The 20950-nt window shown below is 34.8% G+C and overlaps 2 protein-coding genes across 3 annotated transcripts in view; one reads left to right on the forward strand and one right to left on the reverse strand.

Annotated features, from left to right (window-relative positions):
* On the reverse strand, nt 1–15517 carry LOC136043075 (probable serine hydrolase). 2 transcript variants are annotated; one of them, XM_065727998.1, is made up of 2 exons: nt 15329–15517; nt 1–5473 (listed from the first exon to the last, which is right to left on the reverse strand). In XM_065727998.1, the coding sequence occupies exons 1-2, from the start codon at nt 15441–15443 to the stop codon at nt 4626–4628; spliced, it is 963 nt and encodes a 320-aa protein (XP_065584070.1). In that variant the 5' UTR covers nt 15444–15517; the 3' UTR covers nt 1–4625. The 2 variants fall into 2 exon arrangements, with proteins under 2 accessions (XP_065584070.1, XP_065584071.1); XM_065727999.1 differs by lacking the exon at nt 15329–15517 and adding an exon at nt 14168–14231.
* Nucleotides 15417–20950, forward strand: part of LOC136043077 (solute carrier family 25 member 35-like) — a 20425-nt gene continuing 14891 nt past the window's right edge. The window contains exons 1-2 of the mRNA XM_065728000.1: nt 15417–15623; nt 20457–20666. Of these exons, the coding sequence (XP_065584072.1) occupies nt 15459–15623; nt 20457–20666 (375 nt within the window). The 5' untranslated portion in view covers nt 15417–15458. The remainder of the gene's footprint in view (nt 15624–20456; nt 20667–20950) is intronic.

The following is a 20950-nucleotide window of genomic DNA, read 5'->3' on the forward strand; positions in this document are numbered from 1 at the left end:
TCATACAAAAGATAAATTTTATTTTCAAATCATACTTAAAATGACCTATTGTAAAATGATAAAATACCAAAAATTATTAACGTGCCTTAATTAGCCCTGGTCGAATATTGCTTCTTCCTAAAAACTTTTTTGTAAAAAACCCGGCAGTTGATTAAGATAATTCCACAGGAAAATTATACAAAAGTTAAACTTTATTTTCAAATCATACTTAAATGACAAAACGGCAAAAATAATTTACGTGCCTTAATAGCTTTGGTCGAATATTGCTTCTTCCTAAAAACATTTGTGTAAAAAATTCGGCAGTTGATAAAGATAATCCCAAAGGAAAATTATACAAAAGATAAACTTTACTTTCAAATCATACTTAAATGACAAATTGTAAAATGACCAAACGGCAAAAATAATTTACGTGTCTTAATTAGCTTTGGTCGAATATTGCTACTTCCTAAAAAACATTTAAAATCATACTTAAAATGACAAAAACATTTTCAAATCATACTTAAAATGACAAATTGAAAAATGACAAATTATCAAAATCTATTTACGTGCCTTATTTATTTAGAGATTATTTAGGAAGAATATTGCTTCTTCCTAAGAACATTTGCGTAAAAAACTTGGCAATTGACAAAGATAATTCCACAGGAAAATTATATAAAAGCTAAAATTTATTTTCAGATCGTACTTAAAATGACAAATTGTAAAATGACACAATATACAAGAATTATTTACGTGCCTTAATTAGCTTTGGTCGAATATTGCTTCTTCCTAAAAACATTTGTGTAAAAAATTCGGCAGTTGATTACAGTAAAAACTTTAGCGTAAAGAGTGGGGCGTTGAGGAGGAAAAGCCCCTTTCATATATGGAGTAATTTCTGTTCATTTTAAGTTTTAATGTCGCTTCTTACTTTCATTTAAAAAAACTTGTTTTTTTTGTTTAATTTCTGGACGTTTTTGAATTAATGCATGTTTTGATCTTGGCTCTCCGCACATAAATAATTAAAACGAAATTTGCATATTAATTTTTTTTTTGGCTAAATGGCTTTTTCATAGTTTTAATTGGAAGATTTTGAGAAAAAAGGAGCAAGGGAGGAGGCATAGTTGCCCTCCAATTTTTTGATTACTTAAAAAGGCATTAACTTTAAATTTTTTACGAACGTTTTCATAAGTAAAAAATATACGTAACTTACGAATTAACTTACGTAGCGAACTAGCGTATTCGTATGTTTTTATTGCGTATATGAGGGGGCTCGCCTCTCGTCGATACCTCGCTCTTTACACTAAAGCTTAAATTTTGTCCCAATTCCTTAAGAATGACCCCTGAATCTCAAAGGCCGTAAAATAAGTAGTTGTAATTACTAAAAACGCTTTAGCGTAAAGAGCGAGGTATTACGAAGAGGTAAACCCCTCATATGCGTTATAATGTCTGTTCGTTTTCAGTTTTAATGCTGCTCCTCACTTTCAGTAGAAAAAAACTTTTCATATTTATTTTTTCATTGTTTTTTTTAAATGATGCTAGAAAATCCTGCGCCCCCTCCATTGAAAGTCTCTTCCCCATGAGAAGTTCCTCCATGGAAAGATCCTCCCACGTAACCCCTCCCCTCAAATCCCCCCCAACCAAAAAATCCCCCTGAAAACGTCTGTACACTTCCCAGTAACCATTACTATATGTAAACACTGGTCAAAGTTTGTAACTTTCAGCCCCTCCCACGGGGACTGCGGAGGAGTAAGTCGTCCCTAAAGACATAGTTATTAGGTTTTTCGACTATAGTGAATAAAATGGCTATCTCAGAATTTTGATCCGGTGACTTTGGGGAAAAAATGAGCGTGGGAGGGAGCCTAGGTGCCCTCCAATTTTTTTGGTTACTTAAAAAGGCACTAGAACTTTTAGTTTCCGTTAGAATGAGCCCTTTCGCGACATTCTAGGGCCACTGAGTCGATACGATCACCCCCTAAAAAAAAAACAAAAAAAAAACATGCATCCGTGGTTTGTCTTCTGGCAAAAAATGCGAAATTCCACATTTTTGTAGATAGGGGCTTGAAACTCCTACAACAGGGTTCTCTGATACGCTGAATCTGATGGTGTGATTTTCGTTAAGATCGTATAACTTTTAGGGGGTGTTTCCCCCTATTCTCTAAAATGGGGCAAATTTTCTCAGGCCGTTAACTTTTGATGGGTAAGACTAATCTTGATGAAACTTATATATTTAAAATCAGCATTAAAATGCGATTCTTTTGATGTAACTATTGGTATCAAAATTTCATTTTTTAGAGTTTCGGTTACTATTAAGCCGGGTCGCTACCTATTACTATTACTACCTTACTATTAAGCCGGGTCGTTACCACGAACTGTTTGATCATACTTAATATGACAAATTAGCAAAAATTATCTACGTGCTTTATTTATTTCGGGATTATTTAGGAAGAATATTGCTTCTTCCTAAAGACATTTGTGCAAAAAACTCGGCAGTTGATTAAGATAATTCCACAGAAAATTATACAAATAATAAACTTTATTTTCAAATCATACTTAAAATGACAAATTGTAAAATGACAAAATAGCAAAAATTATTTACGTGGATTAATTAGCTTTGGTCGAATATTGCTTCTTCCTAAAGACATTTGTGTAAAAAACTCGGCAGTTGATTAAGATAATTCCACAGGAAAATTATGCAAAAGATAGATTTTATTTCCAAATCATACTTAAAATGTAAAATTGTATATCCAGTATATAAACAGGTGGCGACAAAAATCCGTCACCATTAGTCAGGTTCGTTGAGGCCAAAACCTGCTTTATCATCGATATTTATCAATATTGTGTCTTAGCATCGGTGTTTAGGGTCTTAAGGCATTACTTGTGTGAATACCTGACAATTCCCATAGTTTATAGCCCCCCAAAAAATCCTGACATAAACTCCGGTGACATCCATGCCCAAACATGACGTCAAATCAAAATAAAATGTAGAACATTGAAATTACCCTAGTTTAAGACCCTTCACAGAGACTTGCAGTCCCCCTCTTGACAAACAAGGGACAGCACATTGATGGATGCCCAGCACTGATTTTTTTGCTTTTTCCCCCTAGCTCCAACAAACTACAGTAAGGTGTTACAGGGACGACAAAGGATTCGAATGAAAATTAATGTTAATTCCCACGTATTTGAATAGACTGACACTAATGATACCCCGTTTGAGGATCATATGCCAATCGCAGAATAGAGAGTTAGGCAATTCTTCTTGAGAAAACTGTTATTAATAGAAATTGCTTAAATAAATGCAAATTCTATTGGTCCCTGGGTAATTTTTTTCTAAATATTATAATAGAATGATTAAAGAAATAATATTTCAGCCTGGATGGCAGAATAAAATTCAAAACGCATTCGATAGGTAAGGGCAATCCTCATCTCCACTTTTTTCTAAAAAGAAGAATGCGAAACTCAAACATTTACGTTGATAGATATTAAAAGATCTTGTTTTAATCATTTTGATGGAAATTGATAATTTTCCTTTTCTCATTAAAAGAATTTTAATAGTCATTCGCAACGGTTTAACTTTATCCATAATATGCCGCGTAGACATTAGAGCATATTTCATTTTAGGACGTTTGGATTGCAACAAACAGTTTAACGGAGTAGAATATAGGCTATATCACACGAAAGAAAAACGTTTAAAATGCCAGCAAAGAGGCGAAAAGTTTAATTCTGTGTATTATGCCACTTCTCACAAAGGATCTCTTATAATATGCCGCTAATCCCACGGAATTCTTACGCGTAATCTCTATGAAATTCTTATCTATAATAGCTGAGGCACATTCATTTTTAGGAAAGCTGGAACAAGGTCAAAAGCGTAAAGTTAAAAAAGAACTTCCTAAATGGGTTATCGTTTATTAAAAAAAAATGTAAAGACTAAAATTGAAACTTAAAACCCCATAAAATCATGGACTGTAGAATTATTTTCTTATTCGTTTCTACTTAAACCAAACATTTTACTAATTTAAGCAAAAAAAAAAAGGTGCAATTAGGCACCTACTGTAATACACAAGACAGAGGCGTAAAATTACATTTCTAAAATTGACACATACCACCAGTCATCACTGATAATCACTGTTTGTGATAAGAGTCAGGTTTCATATAGATTATAATCTCTTTTAAATTCATAGAAGCCCCCATCCCCTTAAAACAACAAACCAATAGTTTCAATTCTGCAATGCTATCTCTCATAGAGTCTATTAAAGAAAAATACGCCTCGATTTCTACTTCTGAAGTGAAAGTGAAGTAAAATTTTACAAAGATGTCTCTGATATACATTTGCGGTAAGAGGTTCACCCCTGGTTTTCATTTATGCCAAGATTGAGCCTCTAAGTCAACAAAATCCACAAATCTCTATTCTCCAAGCTACTGCTACACCCACCATACTAAATACCATGTAATCTTATTTGGAAAAATAACAGGAACAGCACTGGTTTTAACAAACTCCGGCAAACTGAGCCCTTAGTGCGAAATTATTAGTGCTTCTCAGATTGTCAGTGATGATTCTTTACTACAGCCTGCCTACTATCAAGTTTCTTCAGACTATACCGTCTACTCACAAAAAGAAAGAAAGAAAGGCTTGTATGAAAATAAGTACTATTTCAGAAATCTAGTAAACTATTCAAAAACTCGTTTATATACGGTGCAACTCTCTCTGGGTGCTCAAGATGAACCCAGTGTCCCCCATCTACTTCTAAATAATTAAAACTTTTGCAATATTTAGGGTAAAGGTCTCTAAATTCACGGTAAACTTCGTCTGGTTCATAACTTGGCGCATTTTTTGACTTAATTAGCAATAACTCACATCTGATATTCTTCAGTAGTTTCTGTTGTTCTGCTATAGAAAACCTTTGGATACTTGCGGTATTTTGCCGCAAGTCTCTAGTAAAATAATATCCTTTTCCATTGGGCGCCTTAGCTGCGCCTCTTTTCAATAAAACTCTAGCACCCTCAGATGATAAATTACCAAGGGTTCCTTCAACGTATCTTTTAACCAAAGTTTCCATAGGTACAGCTTGAGGTTTAGAATTGAGCATTTTATGCTCGGCTAATAAATTTTCTTCAATTGCTTCTCCGATATCTTGCGTGTGCCACGCAAGCGGCACTGTTACTGGCTTTACCATATCTAAACTCACTAGCTTTTCAACTTTCGCTGGAAATACAGAAGCGTAAACAAGACCAAAACCACCTCCCATACTGTGTCCTATCATCGAGAATTTGTCTAAATTAAAATATTGAGCTATTCGGTGGTATTGAACTACTAAATCCCAAACGTTGTACAACATTCCTGGTGGATAAGGTGTAGAAAATCCATGTCCTGCAACGTCAAGAGCGATGTATCGGAATTTCTTGTTGAGAAGTGGAATAAGTCGATCGAAAGTTCCAGCATTGTCCTGCCATCCATGGTAGCACAGAATGGGATTTCCCAACGGATTGCCCCATTCTTTAGCTATAACAAAAGATACCAGTAAATAAATATAACTGACACGCTGTTTTTAAATGATCATTGCTAGTGTATTGTTAATAATCTAAAAACCATACGACGCAAAACTAGAAGCTATAAAAAAAAACAGACAAAATTTTTAAAAACAGAAAATAAAAACGTTTTACTATAGATTGAGATTTTACCATATAAACAGTTGACTCTCAAAATGCAATTCAGAGTAGCCCCCATTCAAATTAAGACAGTTAATACGGTGCACCAGCTTACCAATACCCCATAAATAAAGCTTTGTCGCCTAACACTTCAACCATTTCTCTTAAAATGGATGTTAAGTCAAGCACATACGCAGGTAGGAGGCTGGATTCAGACCCATACACCCTCCCAAATTCCAAGATTCCTGTAATTTCTTGTATTTTCCCATATCATTTACCAATTGTTTGTATTTTCAAATATCTTTCAAACTCTCTCGAAAGTCCTGTACCCCCATTTTGTCTAAGCGTTCTCCCACTCAGTGCCTATTTAACTACGGTGGCTAAAAGCTCTCTTTGTTTGCATAGAAAAAATACAACGGAAAAAAGACCTTCTTAAAAACTACCCACCGAAAAACTTGTTCCTGGAAAAGTAGGACCAGGAAAAGTCATTCCCACTGAAATATAATACATGGACAACTGACCACAAGAAAAACTTCTACTACAAAGGCTGTCTCCATGGAAAAATAACCCTTGCAAAACTTATACAAAAAAAGGTCTATTTGGATACATACTCTGATTAAAGAAGATACCTTTTTGCCAAAGCAAAATTGTTTTCCTTTGCCAATCAATTATTTTTCAGGTAAGATAAGATTCATTCGTCATGAAATACACATACAATATTACATTTTACTATTCCCCCAAAGGTTCTTTGGCCTGTAAAGAAGGGGGAAGACAAACAAGTCACTTACTCAGAGAAGAAAAACATTAAAATAATCACTTACTCACAGAGAGAAGAGTAAATATATATATATATATATATATATATATATATATATATATATATATATATATATATATATATATATATATATATATATATATATACATATATATGAGTGATAGGTCGTATGAAAACAAAAGGAATGTAAAGAAAGTGGAGAAAGCATTAAAATATGAACTAAGGAGATGTGAAGTGGAGGCCATGGATAAAATTGCTAAGGATCTGGAAGATGCGGCTAGACAGCATAATAGTAAAATATTATACTGGCATGTTAATAAATTGAAAGGGAGTAGTCAATCCTGACTAGTCCCAGTTAAAGATAGAAATAGGGCCACAATTAGTGATAAAGAAAAAGTTAAAGAAAAATGGGTGGAACATTTTGAGAATGTGCTAAACCGAGATACAGTTGCAGGAAAAGATATAGATGAAAATGAAAAAGTTTGTGATACCTTGGATGTGAAGGAAGATTTGTTTAGTGAGGAAGAATTAGCGACGGTACTAATAGGATTAAAAAATAATAAGGCTCCAGGTGCTGATAGTGTGATAAATCAGTTTCTTAAATATTGTGGCTCTGAGGTTAGGAACAAGCTACTGAAGATTATGACCATGATTTTTGAAAAAGGGGAAATACCTAATGATTTTAGGAAAACCTTAATTAAACCACTGTATAAGAAAGGCGACAGGAGTGAGTGTCGTAATTATCGAGGCATTAGTCTGGTCTCTGTAGGTAGCAAATTACTGAGTAATATGATACTTTTTAGACTGAGAGATGCTGTAGACAAAGCTTTAAGGGAAGAACAGTGCGGTTTTAGAAAAGGTAGAAGGTGTGTCGACCAAGTTTTCACTCTTAGGTTAATAATTGAGAAGTCCCTTCGTTGTCAAACACCTTTGGTCCTTAGTTTTATCGATTAAGCTTTCGATTCTGTTGACAGAAGAGCGTTAGCAAAGGTCTTATCCTTATATGGTATACGAGAAAAATACATTAAAGTGATTTGTGCTATGTACGAGAAAAATACTGCTGCGGTTAAGGTAGGAAATGAGGTTAGCAACTGGTTTTGTATTAAATCAGGAGTTAAGCAGGGTTGTGTTTTATCCCCCTTTACATGGATTATTTTGATGGACTTCGTCTTAAGGAGCACAGGAAAGGCAATTGGAGACCACGGAATCAAATAGGGAGGAGAAACGCTCCTGGACTTAGATTATCCTGATGATTTAAGCATATTAGATGAAAGTTTGAGCAAAATGGATGAAATTTTAGAGGTTTTGCGAGTTCAGGGTGCTAGAATACGCTTGAAAATTAATGTGAAGAAGACTAAGTCACTAAGGCTAGGAATAAGTGAAGATGAAAAGGTGACGTTGGGTAACGAAAAGATTGATTAGGTTGGCAGCTTCACTTACCTTGGTAGTATTATTAGTAAGGACGGTGAGAGCAGTGAAAATGTTAAAAGTAGAATAGCTACTAAATTTCTGACACCCCATATGACACCTACTAAAATTTCTGACACCCCATATTACGAGACTAGAGTGGATCAGTTTTTATTCGAAATATAGACTCTATTAAATGTCTGTAGAGCAGCAATAAATTCAACAGCTGGCTAAGCATGTTTGGCATTGAATACTAAAACTTCGGCATTTGAACCCCACAAACTATCTTGATTCTGTTGTGGCTGAATCCCAGTGACTGTCACAATACTTGCATCTACTGATACAGATTGAGAAGGCAGCATGGCCATGTCCATATCTCAGGATATTGGATATCGTCAGGGGAGACATATATTCTTTTCAATCGTAGTTCATGGTATGTGGCAATCCTGACGGGCGTGACCCGACTAAGGCCTACAAACCTATAGGATACTTTAGCCAAAAATGGTATTCATAGTTCTTCAGCAATATTTTAGAACCCACCCTGACTAAAAGTAATTTTAGCTTGAGTTTGAGAGCAGGCTGTCCCAATTTATAGATAAAGGTATGCACACTATGTATTAATATGTGTGATTCAATCGATTGAATACGTTATTCTTCTTCATCTCAGCCATTTTCTAAAAAAATTGTATACTACTACTACTACTAACAATTCACTGCAGCACCAAGTCGCCTGAGGTCAACATTTCTAGGGACGTTCCTCCTCCATCTCAATAAAAGCCTCCTACTTTACACCCTCTCAAGAAGATCTGATTTTTATAAATCTTTCTTTGCGACATCCTTCATCCGGGTTACAGTGTCAGCTAGCAATCCGGGTCGCAGCGGTAGCTAGCAATCTAGTAAGAGACGATCACGTCCCATGCTAAAAAATACAATAGCCCATAACTCCTAAAAAGAAAACCAGATCGAAACACAAATTATGGGATTAGAATCACCTTCTTCGAAATCCCTAAGTATGAAACTTACAGGTCCCTGGCTTGAATAAGAGGAAAATCCATAGGCTTGAAAAACAAGACAAGTTGCATGAACTACGATATTCAACATCGACGGTACCTCTTTTTTATTCTTCCCTCACGATGGCTGGGCATTGGAACATGATAGAGAGCTGTTTAATGGATCATTTGAAAAAAAACTGCCTTAAAATACTTTTTTACTAAAAAAAAAACTGCATTTGCATGTACAAGCTTGATGAACGACATCATAATCGTAGGCTGTAACCATATATAACGTTCATAATCGTAGGCTGTAACCATATATAACGTAGTAAGTAAATGCAATATTTATAGACGCTTATCTTTCGACAAGCTAATATAAGAAATAAATTAAAGATTGGAATAGTTCATTGTAAATGGGGACTATGTAAATTTCATCGGATATAGCTGAAACCTAGTAAGAACAAACCACGGCACATAGTAACTAAAAGTTCAGATAGTAAAAACATGTCTGGATTATAGTGTCATACTGAAAATCGTCTATTACTATTCCAACTAAGATCACGCCATAGGCTTTTTCCTGCTTATAATCCAGGTTGCAGCGGTAGCTAGCAACCTAGTAATTATAGTAAAGAGCGAACTCTACCACCCGTAACTGGAATATCAAATTAAAATACAATCGAGGAACTGTTTAAGCCCTTATCAGTAAAATTCTGGTTGTAACGGTAGCTGCAACCTAGCAAGACACGGAACACGTCCCATAATAGTTACATAAAAGATCGATATAGTTCTTTATAAATTGGGACTATGTAAGTTTCGTCGGATATAGCTGAAACCTAGTAAAGATCAAGTCACGTCATATAGTAGCTTAAGTAAAAAACGATGCTTTGATAGAAACGATAAGGTTTTGATAGAAAGGGTTGTTGTATTGGCTATACAATTTAAAATTCTAGTTCTTTTTTAAGCGTCAAATGTGACGGAAGGCATTTTACCCCCCTCCCTTACAACCCCTATTTTCACCAAACAAATCTGTTTGAAATTATGATATAGCAATTAAATTAAAGGTAGTTCAAAGAACATATAATAATGTCTCTAGGTGTAAAACAGCCCCCCTGCGCCCAAGGTTGTAAGTTAGGGTTGTAAGTTATACCATGTGGGCATATAAGGTTTTAATGGAATTGGCAGTCGCATAAACTTCAGATGGGGCATATTTGATTTTAAATTGGAAGTTAGAGTGACCTTCTTAAGAGTCAAAGTGATTTGAGAGCGACCAGCCCCCCCCTCTCCATGCTCATTATTTCCCGTAACACCTCCAAAGAAAATTTAGAGATAACAATTATAATCATAACTGTTTAAGGTTTCAGAAATTATTACTGTGAGGAGGATACCCCCCCTTCCCTACATCCCTCAGGGAGAGGTTCGTAAGTTATGCCCTGGGGAAATATAAGGTTCTTATAAAAAAGGGGGGCCGCATACACTTTGGACGGGAATCATTGGCTTGGTAATCAGAAGTTCTAGTGCCTTTTTTAAGAATCAAAGTAATCAGAGCAAAGCTACCCCCCCCTCACAAACACAAACACGTTGTTTTTTCCCGAGGTGTATTCAATAGATATTTTTAGACGGTCCTTTTATTCAAAAAAAAAGTCCAAATATCTTATAACAAGGCTTTTGATACAAACCACCAGAGCCTGAGGACGAGGGTTGTATGTTATGCACCTAGTGCATTTAAGGCTCTTATCGAAGGAGCCGTAGTATAAACTTTACAGGTGGCTCAATTTTTTGAAATTGGAAGTTCTAGTTCTCTTTTAAGAGCCAATAGTGATAGAGGTGAAGTAGCCCCCCTGACCCAACTACCCCTCTTTTCACCAAAGCATCTGATTGAAATTGTGTGATGGCAATTTTGTTTAAATAGTCATAACAATACCTGCAGAGTTGGAAAAACCCCCCAAGAGCCCTGGGGCATGGACCTGAAGTTATGCTCTGGAGGCATATAAGGTTTTAATGGAATGGGTGGTTTTTCCCTATTTTATTTTTCCCTGAAAAAGACTATCAAACAGTTCGTGGTGACGAACTGCAGTAAGGAGCGACCCGGCTCAATATTGATCAAAACTCTAAAAAAATGGAATTTTGATACCAATAGCTACATCAAAAGAATCGCATTTTAATGCTGATTTCAAATATATAAGTTTTATCAAGTTTAGTCTTACCCATCAAAAGTTTCGAGCCTGAGAAAATTTGCCTTATTTTAGAAAATAGGGGGAAATCACGAGAATCACACCATCAGATTCAGTGTATCAGAGAACCCTGTTGTAAAAGTTTCAAGCTCCTATCTACAAAAATGTAGAATTTTTTATTTTTTGCCAGAAGGCAGATCACGGATGCGTGTTTATTTGTTTGTTTGTTTGTTTTTTTTTTCCCAGGGGTGATCGTGTCGACCCAGTGGTCCTAGAATGTTACGAGAGGGTTCATTCTAACAGAAATGAAAAGTTCAAGTGCCCTTTTTAAGCGACCAAAAAAATTGGAGGGCACCTAGGCCATCTCCCACGCTAATTATTTTCCCAAAGTCAACGGATCAATATTCTGAGACAGCCATTTTATTCAGCGTTCAGTAAAAGTAAAAGTTTTCAGTAAAGTGCAAATTATATTCTGGCTTTTACAAAGTATAGGGGGTTTTAAACCCTACTCATGTTAATTTCTGCTCGTTTTGAGTTCGGCTCGGTTATTTATTGTAATTCCTGTCCGTTTTGGTTTTGATTTATTTATTGATGCTGATTTGTGGTATTTGTATGCTTGGTAGATTATTTGATTCTTTTCTGTTCATTTTTGGTTTAATGGAGTTTTTTGGTTTTTTGAAAAACTTATTTTGTGGAATTTTTTTTTAATTAATTTACATAAAGGATCGACATAGTTCATTACAAATGGGGAGTACGCAAGTTTAATTGGAGATAGTTGAAACCTAGTAAGGAAAAAACCACTTCACATAGTGACTAAAAACTAACCACGGTTACAGGGGTAGCTAGAAACCAAGCAAGGAACGATCACATCACGTCCCATAGTAAAAAATAAAATAGCCCAAAGCTCCTAAAAAATGGTGTTAGATCCCAACATAGTGTACCTTACAAGAATCGCCAAAGAAAAGTGGGTGACGCCAAGATATTCTGCATTAACTATCTTTTTTTGTTTTTTTCCTCTGCAGCTATTGGGGCACTGAAATATCATAGAGATCTGTTTAATGGCTCATTATAAAAAAATCGATGGATTTAAAACCATCCATAATTAACAAAAATAATTTTTAAAATAGAGTCAATTACATAATCAAAAAAATTAGCTGATTTCGTTGTACTCAAACGTATTTTTTTATACTCAGTCAGCAGCTAAATCACTTGGAATTGATCAACTAGCTGGTTTTGTTTTATTCAAAAGTGCTTTTATTAAATTTTTAGACCCAGTCGGTAACTAAGACAAGCGGAATTTATCAACTAGCTGAATTTGTTGTACTCAAAAGTGCTTTCATTAAATTTTGTTAGTCAGTCAGCAACTAAAACACTCAGAACTTACCAACAAGCTGTGTTTGTTGTGCTCAAAAGTGCTTTCAATAAAATTTTAATATCCAGTCAGCAACTAAATTAATGGGAAGTAACCAACTAGTTGAGTTTGTTGCACTCAAAGGTGCTTTCTTTAAGTTTTTTGGTACTCAGACAGAAACCAAAACAGTAAGAATTCATCAAATAGCTGAGTTTGTTGTACTCATAAGTGCTTTTATTAAATTTTTTGATATCCAGTCGGTAACTATAGCACTCGGAATTGACCAACTACCTGAGTTTGTTGTAATCAAGAGGGCTTTTGTTAAATTTTTTTACCGAGTCGGTAACTAAAACACATGGAATTTATCAACTAGCTGAGATTGTTGTACTCAAAGTGCTTTTATTAAATTTTTGATGCTCAGCCTGTTTGTTGTACTGAAGAGTGCTTACATTAATTTGTTTACTCAATGAGCAACTAAAACACTCGGAATATAACAACTAGCTGAGTTTGTTGTACCAACTCAGCTAGTTTGTTGTCTAAGACTTTTACCAATTTAACAACCAATTGACATATGTCCCCCTTCCAAAAATATTCACTTGACAGAACCATTTGCTAATAACCTCTCAAATTTAAGTATCAATCATTTCAAATTGTTTATTTCAACCTCATTGCCAGCATATCTGGTCCAACTCCGAAATGAACATCTTACGATGCCACTTTAAGACATGAAAAAAAGCTGAAAAACTACTGAGTTACAAAAATGGGGCGAAAAGTGGGGGTGGGGGCGCTGGAGGCCCTTAGAGGTGGTACATGGATGACAATAAGTTCCCTTAAGAAAATGCCATAATAATTGATTCATTGGTGACAAAGGTTCGCTGGTTTACTTTATCAAAGCGCGCGTCATAAGAAAAAGGGGTAGCACACATGACGCTTTTGATTCATTAAACTTCTGTTCTTATTGTAAAATGCATTTAAAATCCCGCCAAAATATATTTAAAATCCAGAAAACAGAATATTAAGTATATCTGTACCTATGCTAATATAAGTGGTGAAGTAAAGTTCAATACTATATCATAAATTCTAGTAGTCCATTTAAAATCAAATAAAACAGATCAATCCAAATTTTCCAAAAGGCTTATGGTGGATATGCAATCAGTCAAACAAGTGCTTAAGACTATCCGTCAACATTTCCCCTGGAAAAGACCTAACATGTCTTCCTCAGTCTTTTGATACACCTACTATTCAGCGCCATTCTTGTCAGTTCGGTGGCTTCCAATTTTCTAGTCTTAGTCTATAAACCTATCTTACAATGCTTTCAAACTTTTTCGTACAGGAAAAAAAAACACCCAGTGCCTCTTTTATTTACATCTTCACTGTTTTTTTTCCAGACCTTAACTGCATCTGCAATCTTTGTTTAAAAATAAAGTGACCAGGTGAGTGAAACTATCTTCTTGATCTATTTTGTTGGTAATTAACAATCACTTCTTTGTCCTATATTACTTGTAATTTGAGCAGCTTAGCTTGACGAATATTATCTTTCAAACCTAATGAGCCCTCAAACTTAAAAAAAGGTCATTTGATCAACTAGCATTTTATCAAGGACACTCAAATCATGTGCCTAATCTAAGTCTAGGAGAGTCTTACCCTCCTATTTGGTACCATATTTTCCCAAAGCCTTTATTTTGTTTTTGAGGGCAAAGTGTACAAAATAATCCACAAGAAACATTGACAGGACTCCGCCCAGCTTAACATCTACTTCCTTACTGAATGAACTATCAACCTCACTATCTACCTTGACTATAGCAATATTATTATAATACATAGCTTAGCACTAATAAATTGTACGTACTTATCTGGTATACCGTACAAAGGTATGCCATTTGATGGATAGCCATCACAAAGAGTGTGTGAGCTTTGGAGTCTAAAATAAAATGAGGAATGTTGGAAACATGGTCAAACCCAGGTTCACACACTCGCAATTTTATGCAACAATAAAAATTAAAGTTCTTTTTGATGATTATCATAGTTCTGATCAAATTTTATAGTTAATTTTGATGATAGTTCAAAAATATGGCTAAGTTGAGTAACTTTTTATTCAATGATAAATTGTAGGTTCAAGCTCAAAAGAAAAATTATATAAAAGTATTTACAATAAAGATGAACATTGGAGTATTAATAAAGACTGTAAGATAACATACACTAATTTAGTTAAAGAATCAGAAGCAGCATAAAAGCATATTCATATCCAAGAAAGCTGGGAGGAGGGAATAGGTAAAGTAGAAGTGTGTTGGAATGTCAGCTATGTGATTTGGATTAATAAGCAACACGAAAACAATCTTTTTCCTAATTTGCTTATTAAAAGGGTAACTTCTTTATAATAGCCTAACTTATGCTCTTCAGTCTGAAGCTTTTGTTAGGTTCCATAGGATTAAAGTAGATCCTAATCTTAAGAATTCAATCTTTTTGGCTACAGTTCAAAAGTGCTACAACAATAGTTGGATGTGAATTTAAAATACTTTCTTGCGAAATGCCATGATTTATGTCAAAGTCAAACGAATAATAATCGCCAAAAGAAATTGCAGAAGAGTGAAAGCGGGGCTAAACCACATTCATAAGTGTAGCAATCAGAATATTTGGAAAACCCAAAAACTTATGTAAAACAGACATACAACTATATTGATCAATTTGGTATTTGCACCTGGCTATCCTCAGTTACGAAAATGTTTTCAGTACGTGTTGCTTAGTCCAATCAGGGCTATTGAAATACTCATCATTATAATAGAAGTTCAAAATATTAATGTGGATAATATCAATTTCAATCCTATCACCATTTAAGCAAATATTGAAAATTTACATGATAAGGGCAAAGTATCATTTACTTTCCGTCTGTCATTTGGCATCTGCGCTAAAAGACATATCTGTCGGCAAATTCCTTTCTTAGCAAGTGCAGTTATTTGAATATGGACAAATTCACCCAATAAAGAAAAAGTTAAAAAGGGTTTTAACTTACCAGCTATATATCCCCAAGGCATAGGTATCCGAATTTCTTTTGGAGCATCTGAAAATAGACGCACAAACCCATTGACTTTTCTAGAATATTTTATCTGTGGTCGTATAACATACATTCCAAATTACAATAAATGGAATTTTTGACTGGGGGTGTTTCTGCTTGTGGGGCCTGCTTATTCACAAATCCTCTAGAAGTAGTGAAGATCCGAATGCAATTACAAGGCGAACTTGCAAGCCAAGGTGTATATCAGATTCACTACAAAAACCCTTTTCATGCTATTTTCCAAATTGCTAAGGTAACTTTTCTCATTTTCATCGCAGGGCAAAATGTTTGAATATGCCGGACATGATATTCTTTCTATCTTAGGAAGTGATTAAGTTAGGATAAAATTTCAGGAATCAATTAAATGCTCTAAAATATACACTAGGAAGGTATTGCCAACCCACCATATCCACCCTTTCCTTCTTTATAGGGCAGTAAAGATAGCATGCATAGTAGATCTGTACCCATCTATATTGTGGTAAAAACAATGTTTTACAATAGATTGAATTTTCAATGTGTTTTTATTTGCTCTTTTCAAAAATTTAATTTCATAGAATTAAGGTATTATTTTAAGCATTATCAAGGGTTTTTCTCCTAATATAAGAGTATGTTCAGAAATTTGTGAAATTTTATAAGTTGAGATTGAGTGAAGCTATGGTGCTTAAAATGCTCTCTATTGTCTCATTTGAGCAAAAGATAATTTATCTACCACAAAGATTATAGAAGGTTTCCAAAGATGAGGACCCTTTGGAGAGAAAGCAGATGAAAAAGATTTCAAAATGGCTTCCCATGGAATATCTTAGACTGTGGATTTATTAATGAAACTTACATTGATCTAACTCCAGTACTTTTCAAGACAGCAAGAAGCTTCAAATCTAGCATTCTCCCCTTAGCAAATTTCTAGTTAAGAGTCATCTTATAAACTTGGAAAGCAGCTTTCAGTGATGAATCCAGGGTCAAAATTTATTCCTTGGAAGATGTTATTATGCTGATATCTCTACCCTTTTTATGCTAGGCTATGTCTTAAGAGATTAGCCTTAGTAGGCTAGATTTCAAGTTTAGGTAAAATTCTGCATGAGTTACTTCTTGCTATCTTGGGAAGGGGTTTGGTTAGGAAAATAAAACTTTCAAATGAATCCAGGGCCAAAAACATGTAAATATAGTTCATACAAAACATAGTTCATGAATATAGTTCATTTTATTGACCTACAAATAAAGTGAACATACCACTAGATAGCCTTTTTTACACTCTTTCTGAATATTATAATTGCTTTCCTTGCAAATTCAATTTTAAGCACTCTTAGCTGTTCAGCACCTGATGGTACTGAACAACTTTAAGTAAGTTTGGACCCTTAAAAAATAATCCATTCAATATATTTTGAATATACTACTACTACTACTACTAATAACTCACTGCAGCACCAAGCCGCCTGAGGCCAACACAGCTATGCACGCTCCTACTCCAACCTAATCTATTTAAAGCCTCCCTCTTTACACCCTCCCAGGAAGTTCCCATTTCCTTTAAATCTTTATTTATGACGTCCTCCCAACCCAGACAAGGGCAACCTGCTTTCTGTGTAGCCCCAGATGGTTGGCCAAAAAGGACAATCTTTGGTAATCTGTCATCCTTCATCCATAGAATGTGGCCTAGCTGTCTCAACCTTTCTTTCATTGTAGCCCCAGAAAGCAGGATTGAACCACACTTTTTGTACAACCTAGTGTTTGAAAATGGTCAGTCAGCTGGGTACCCAGAACAATCCATAGGCAATTTCCCTGGAAAACATCTAGTAAATTTTCATCTGCTTTTTGGAGTGCCCATGCTTCAGAGCCATATTTGACCACTGTCATCACTATAGCTTCCAATATTCTAATCTTGGTTTGTGGACTTATCTTTCTATTCATCCAAACTTTTTTTAACTGTGAAAAAACACCCTGAGCCTTAGCTATTCTACTTTTAACATCTTCACTGCTCCCACCATCTTTACTAATAATACTACCAAGGTAACTAAAGCTCCCAACCTGATCAATCTTTTTGTTACCTAATCCAAATTGTTATTTTAGCTTTAGAGATAACATAATCATCATTGGTAGCAACTTTCATACCAACACATTACCTAGCATATATATTTTTGACACTTGAACAACTGATCAATGATTTTGCTGCTGCACACTATAAAATAAATGAGATTGTGGACCAGAGTTGAAAGTATAAAATGCTGAAACCCTATAAGCAAGTGTGTATTCTCCTTGCAAGCCCTTGTGTTTGGTTGTTGCCTCTGAATTGTTTGTCCTTTTTTTTTACTGTTTTTAATATTTGGTAAATGACAACTTATACTTACTTACAACACGACTGCCTGTCCATGGATTATTCTTTATGGTTGATTGTGTATGGCTATGCTGTTTGACCTATGTAATTGTATGGATGAGTAGGGCTAAGGCCTCATTCAAGTACAGATCTATATTAATTACTAATGTAGGAAAACAGTCTTCTTTTTCTCTTTCTGTCTTTTTTTTATGTGTTTGTGCTGTTGCATTGGTGATTTCTTTTTTCATTATAATAAACATTGGGAGCTGCAAGAATAAAATACTCTACACTCCTCCTTGTATCAATCAGAATATCAGTAATAAAAATTACTTTATTTTGCTAAAACTTTCATCTATATGCTTAAATCATCAGCATAAATTAGGTCTTGGAGAGTTTTACTTCCCAAATTGATTCTCTGTTCTCCCATTGACTTTGCTGTTTTCCTTAGGACTAAGTCCATCAAAATTATCCATGTAAATAAGAATAGAATGCAACCCTGTTTAACTTGGGACCATAGGCAGCATAATAGCATTGCCTAAGTAGGCTAAAGAGCAATTTGGCACAATGTATCATTTTTTGTTTTAATTTTTGTTTTAGACCAGGGCACTGTGTGTCAAAGGAGCTGTCTTTTAAGCTTTGAAAAGGACTCATTCAATTGGAAATTGAAGAAGCTAGTGCCCTTTTTAATAGTCGGAATTGATCAGGGGGTAACTAACCCCCCTTCCATGCCCACCACTTTCCCAAACATATCCAATCAAAATTTTGAGATAGCCATTTTGTTCAATATTGTTGAAAGGTCTGGAAACTATGTATTTCAGGATAACAACCCTCAGAGCAAGGGTTGTAAGTTATGCCCATGGGGACAAATAAGGTATATATATATAGAAATGGTAATTGTATAAACTTTGGAAGGGGCTCATTTGATTGCTATCAGAAGTTCTAGTGTGATTTCTAAGATTCAGAGTGATCAGAGGGTGTATACCCCTCCACACCACATATTTTCCAGAAATGCATCTGATAGAAATTTTGAGTTGGCCATTTGTTGTCTTAGAAACTCCAAAAAGAGCTCCTTTGATTGAAAACTGAAAGGACTTATGTCCTTTTTAATAGTCAAAAGTAATTGCAGGGTAACTAATCTCCCTTCAACACCCACCATTTCTCTAAACACATCCAATCAAAATTTCAAGATAGTGTTCAACATAATTGAAAGATCCAGAAACTATGTCTTTGAGTATGACAACCCCCCAGAGCCCTCAGGACAAGGGTTAAGTTATGCCCTGGGGGCATATAAGGTACATGTATAAATTTTAGAGGGGGTCATTGGGCTGGTAATCAGAAGTTCTAGTGCAATCAAAAGAGTCAGTGATTGGAGGGCAGATACCCCACATTCCTTGTACTTTCCCGAAATGCATCTTATAGAAATTTTGAGATAAACATTTGTTGCCCTAGTGAACTCGAAAACAGCTCATTTGGTTAGAAATTGTAAGAGCTAGTGCCCTTTTTAATAGTTGAAAGTGATTAGAGGGCAACTAACCCCCTCCCATACCTATCACTTCCCCAAACACATCCAATAAAAATCTAGAGATAGCCATTTGTTCAGCTTAATTGAAAGATCCTGATATTTTGTCTTTGAGGAAAAAGACCCAACATAGCCATCAGGGCAAGGCTATATACTACAAGGTATATATATATATATATATATATATATATATATATATATATATATATATATATATATATATATATATATACAGAAAGGCGATTGTATAAACTTTGAAGGGGGTTTATTAGATTGGTAATCAGGAGTTCTAGTGCCCTTTGAAAGATTCAGAGTAATTGGAGAGTGGATATCGCCCCTCACACATCATATTTTTCAAAATACATCTGAGAGAAATTTTGAGATGTAATTTGTTGTCTTAGAAATTTTGAAAAAGGCTCATTTGATTGGAAATTGAAAGGACTAGTGCTCTTTTTATTAGTCAAAAGTGGTTACAGGTACTGATTAGAAAGATACTAACTAGGTGTTGAGACAATCCAATTTCATGCTGTGGAGTTTCAGTGACAAAAACTGGTTTTTGTCACTGCAGATTTTAGAATAAAGTGACATACATGAACTGCCAAAAAGTAAAAGGCATAAGGTGCTTTTGAGTAACCACTAGTTTTAGAAGAGGGGATTTTAGAGGAAATCCCTTGCAAAATAAAGAGAAATATAGTTGTCGTCTGTAGATTTGCCATTGTTCTTAGAAACATTTATTGAAAATATAACTTCAGATCCATCATAAAGAGAATATTCTTGTTAATCGTCTCTTAACCCATGAAAAATAGGTAATTTTATTCCCGATTTGGACTTGCGTTGTCTCTGTGAATGGCAATAATCCCAGGTAGCTGAAGACCATTCTTTGGCGACAAAAATAATGAGGACCAGACACAGATGCCTTTTCTCAAAATAGTCTAGTCAATTCTCTGTAAAAACGAAAAAAATCTTTTATCACTGGTAACCAGCCTAGTGACTGTGCTGCTCGCCATTTTTCAATTTATAGGCAAGTGGCTTGTTTGTGGATCTGCTTATTTCTGTTTTGTGTTTATAGAAATGATGATCAGGCAGGTCATATTATACTGATCCAGCAGTTTAGCTCGCCAGTCAGAGTGCTGTGAAAGCAAATTCTTTCAAAATGTGGATGCTCTTTTAGACTGCTAAATTAACTACGCTCAGACACATTAGCCAACTGTTAAATCAAATGATGCCTATTCTCTGTAACTTTTTTCTACTGTTTGTTTAAGGTTGAGGGCATTTTGGCGCTACAAAAAGGCCTAGTCCCTGCTCTTTGGTATCAGTTATGCATGAATGGCTCGAGACTTGGAACATTCCATTTCTTTGAAGACAAAGGCTTTGTAAGAAGACCAGATGGAACAGCAAGTCCAGCAAAAACTATTTTGGCTGGATTAGTGGCAGGATGCGTTGGTGCCTTCTTTGGTAGTCCATTGTATTTGGTATGTGTTTAGCAGTTAAAAAAAAAAAAAAAAAAAAACATAAAAAAACAGGTAACATGTCTGCTTTTTATGAATGAAATATTTTCTTTGAAAAGAAAATCATCGTTTTCTTTTTGAACTTCTTAATAATAACTTTTGTAAATATTCTTTTCTAATTTTTTTCCATTTATTTTGCTTTAAACTATTTTTTTGGTTATACTTTTTAAATTAACTGGCATCACCCCTTTTTTAAACTTTTAAACATGAAAAATGTCAATTAATACAAAATTCTTTAAAACATGCTA

This window comes from Artemia franciscana, unplaced genomic scaffold, assembly GCF_032884065.1.
Source record: "Artemia franciscana unplaced genomic scaffold, ASM3288406v1 Scaffold_289, whole genome shotgun sequence".
Lineage (NCBI taxonomy): Eukaryota > Metazoa > Arthropoda > Branchiopoda > Anostraca > Artemiidae > Artemia > Artemia franciscana.

Bases quoted from the DNA above. Each gene is read 5' to 3' on its own strand.
- LOC136043075 (XM_065727998.1), bottom strand. From the start codon at position 15,443: ATGTATGTTATACGACCACAGATAAAATATTCTAGAAAAGTCAATGGG. The intron at 5,474-15,328 runs GTAAGTTAAAAC...CTTTTGTTATAG, and splicing joins GCCTTGGGGATATATAGCTG to CTAAAGAATGGGGCAATCCG.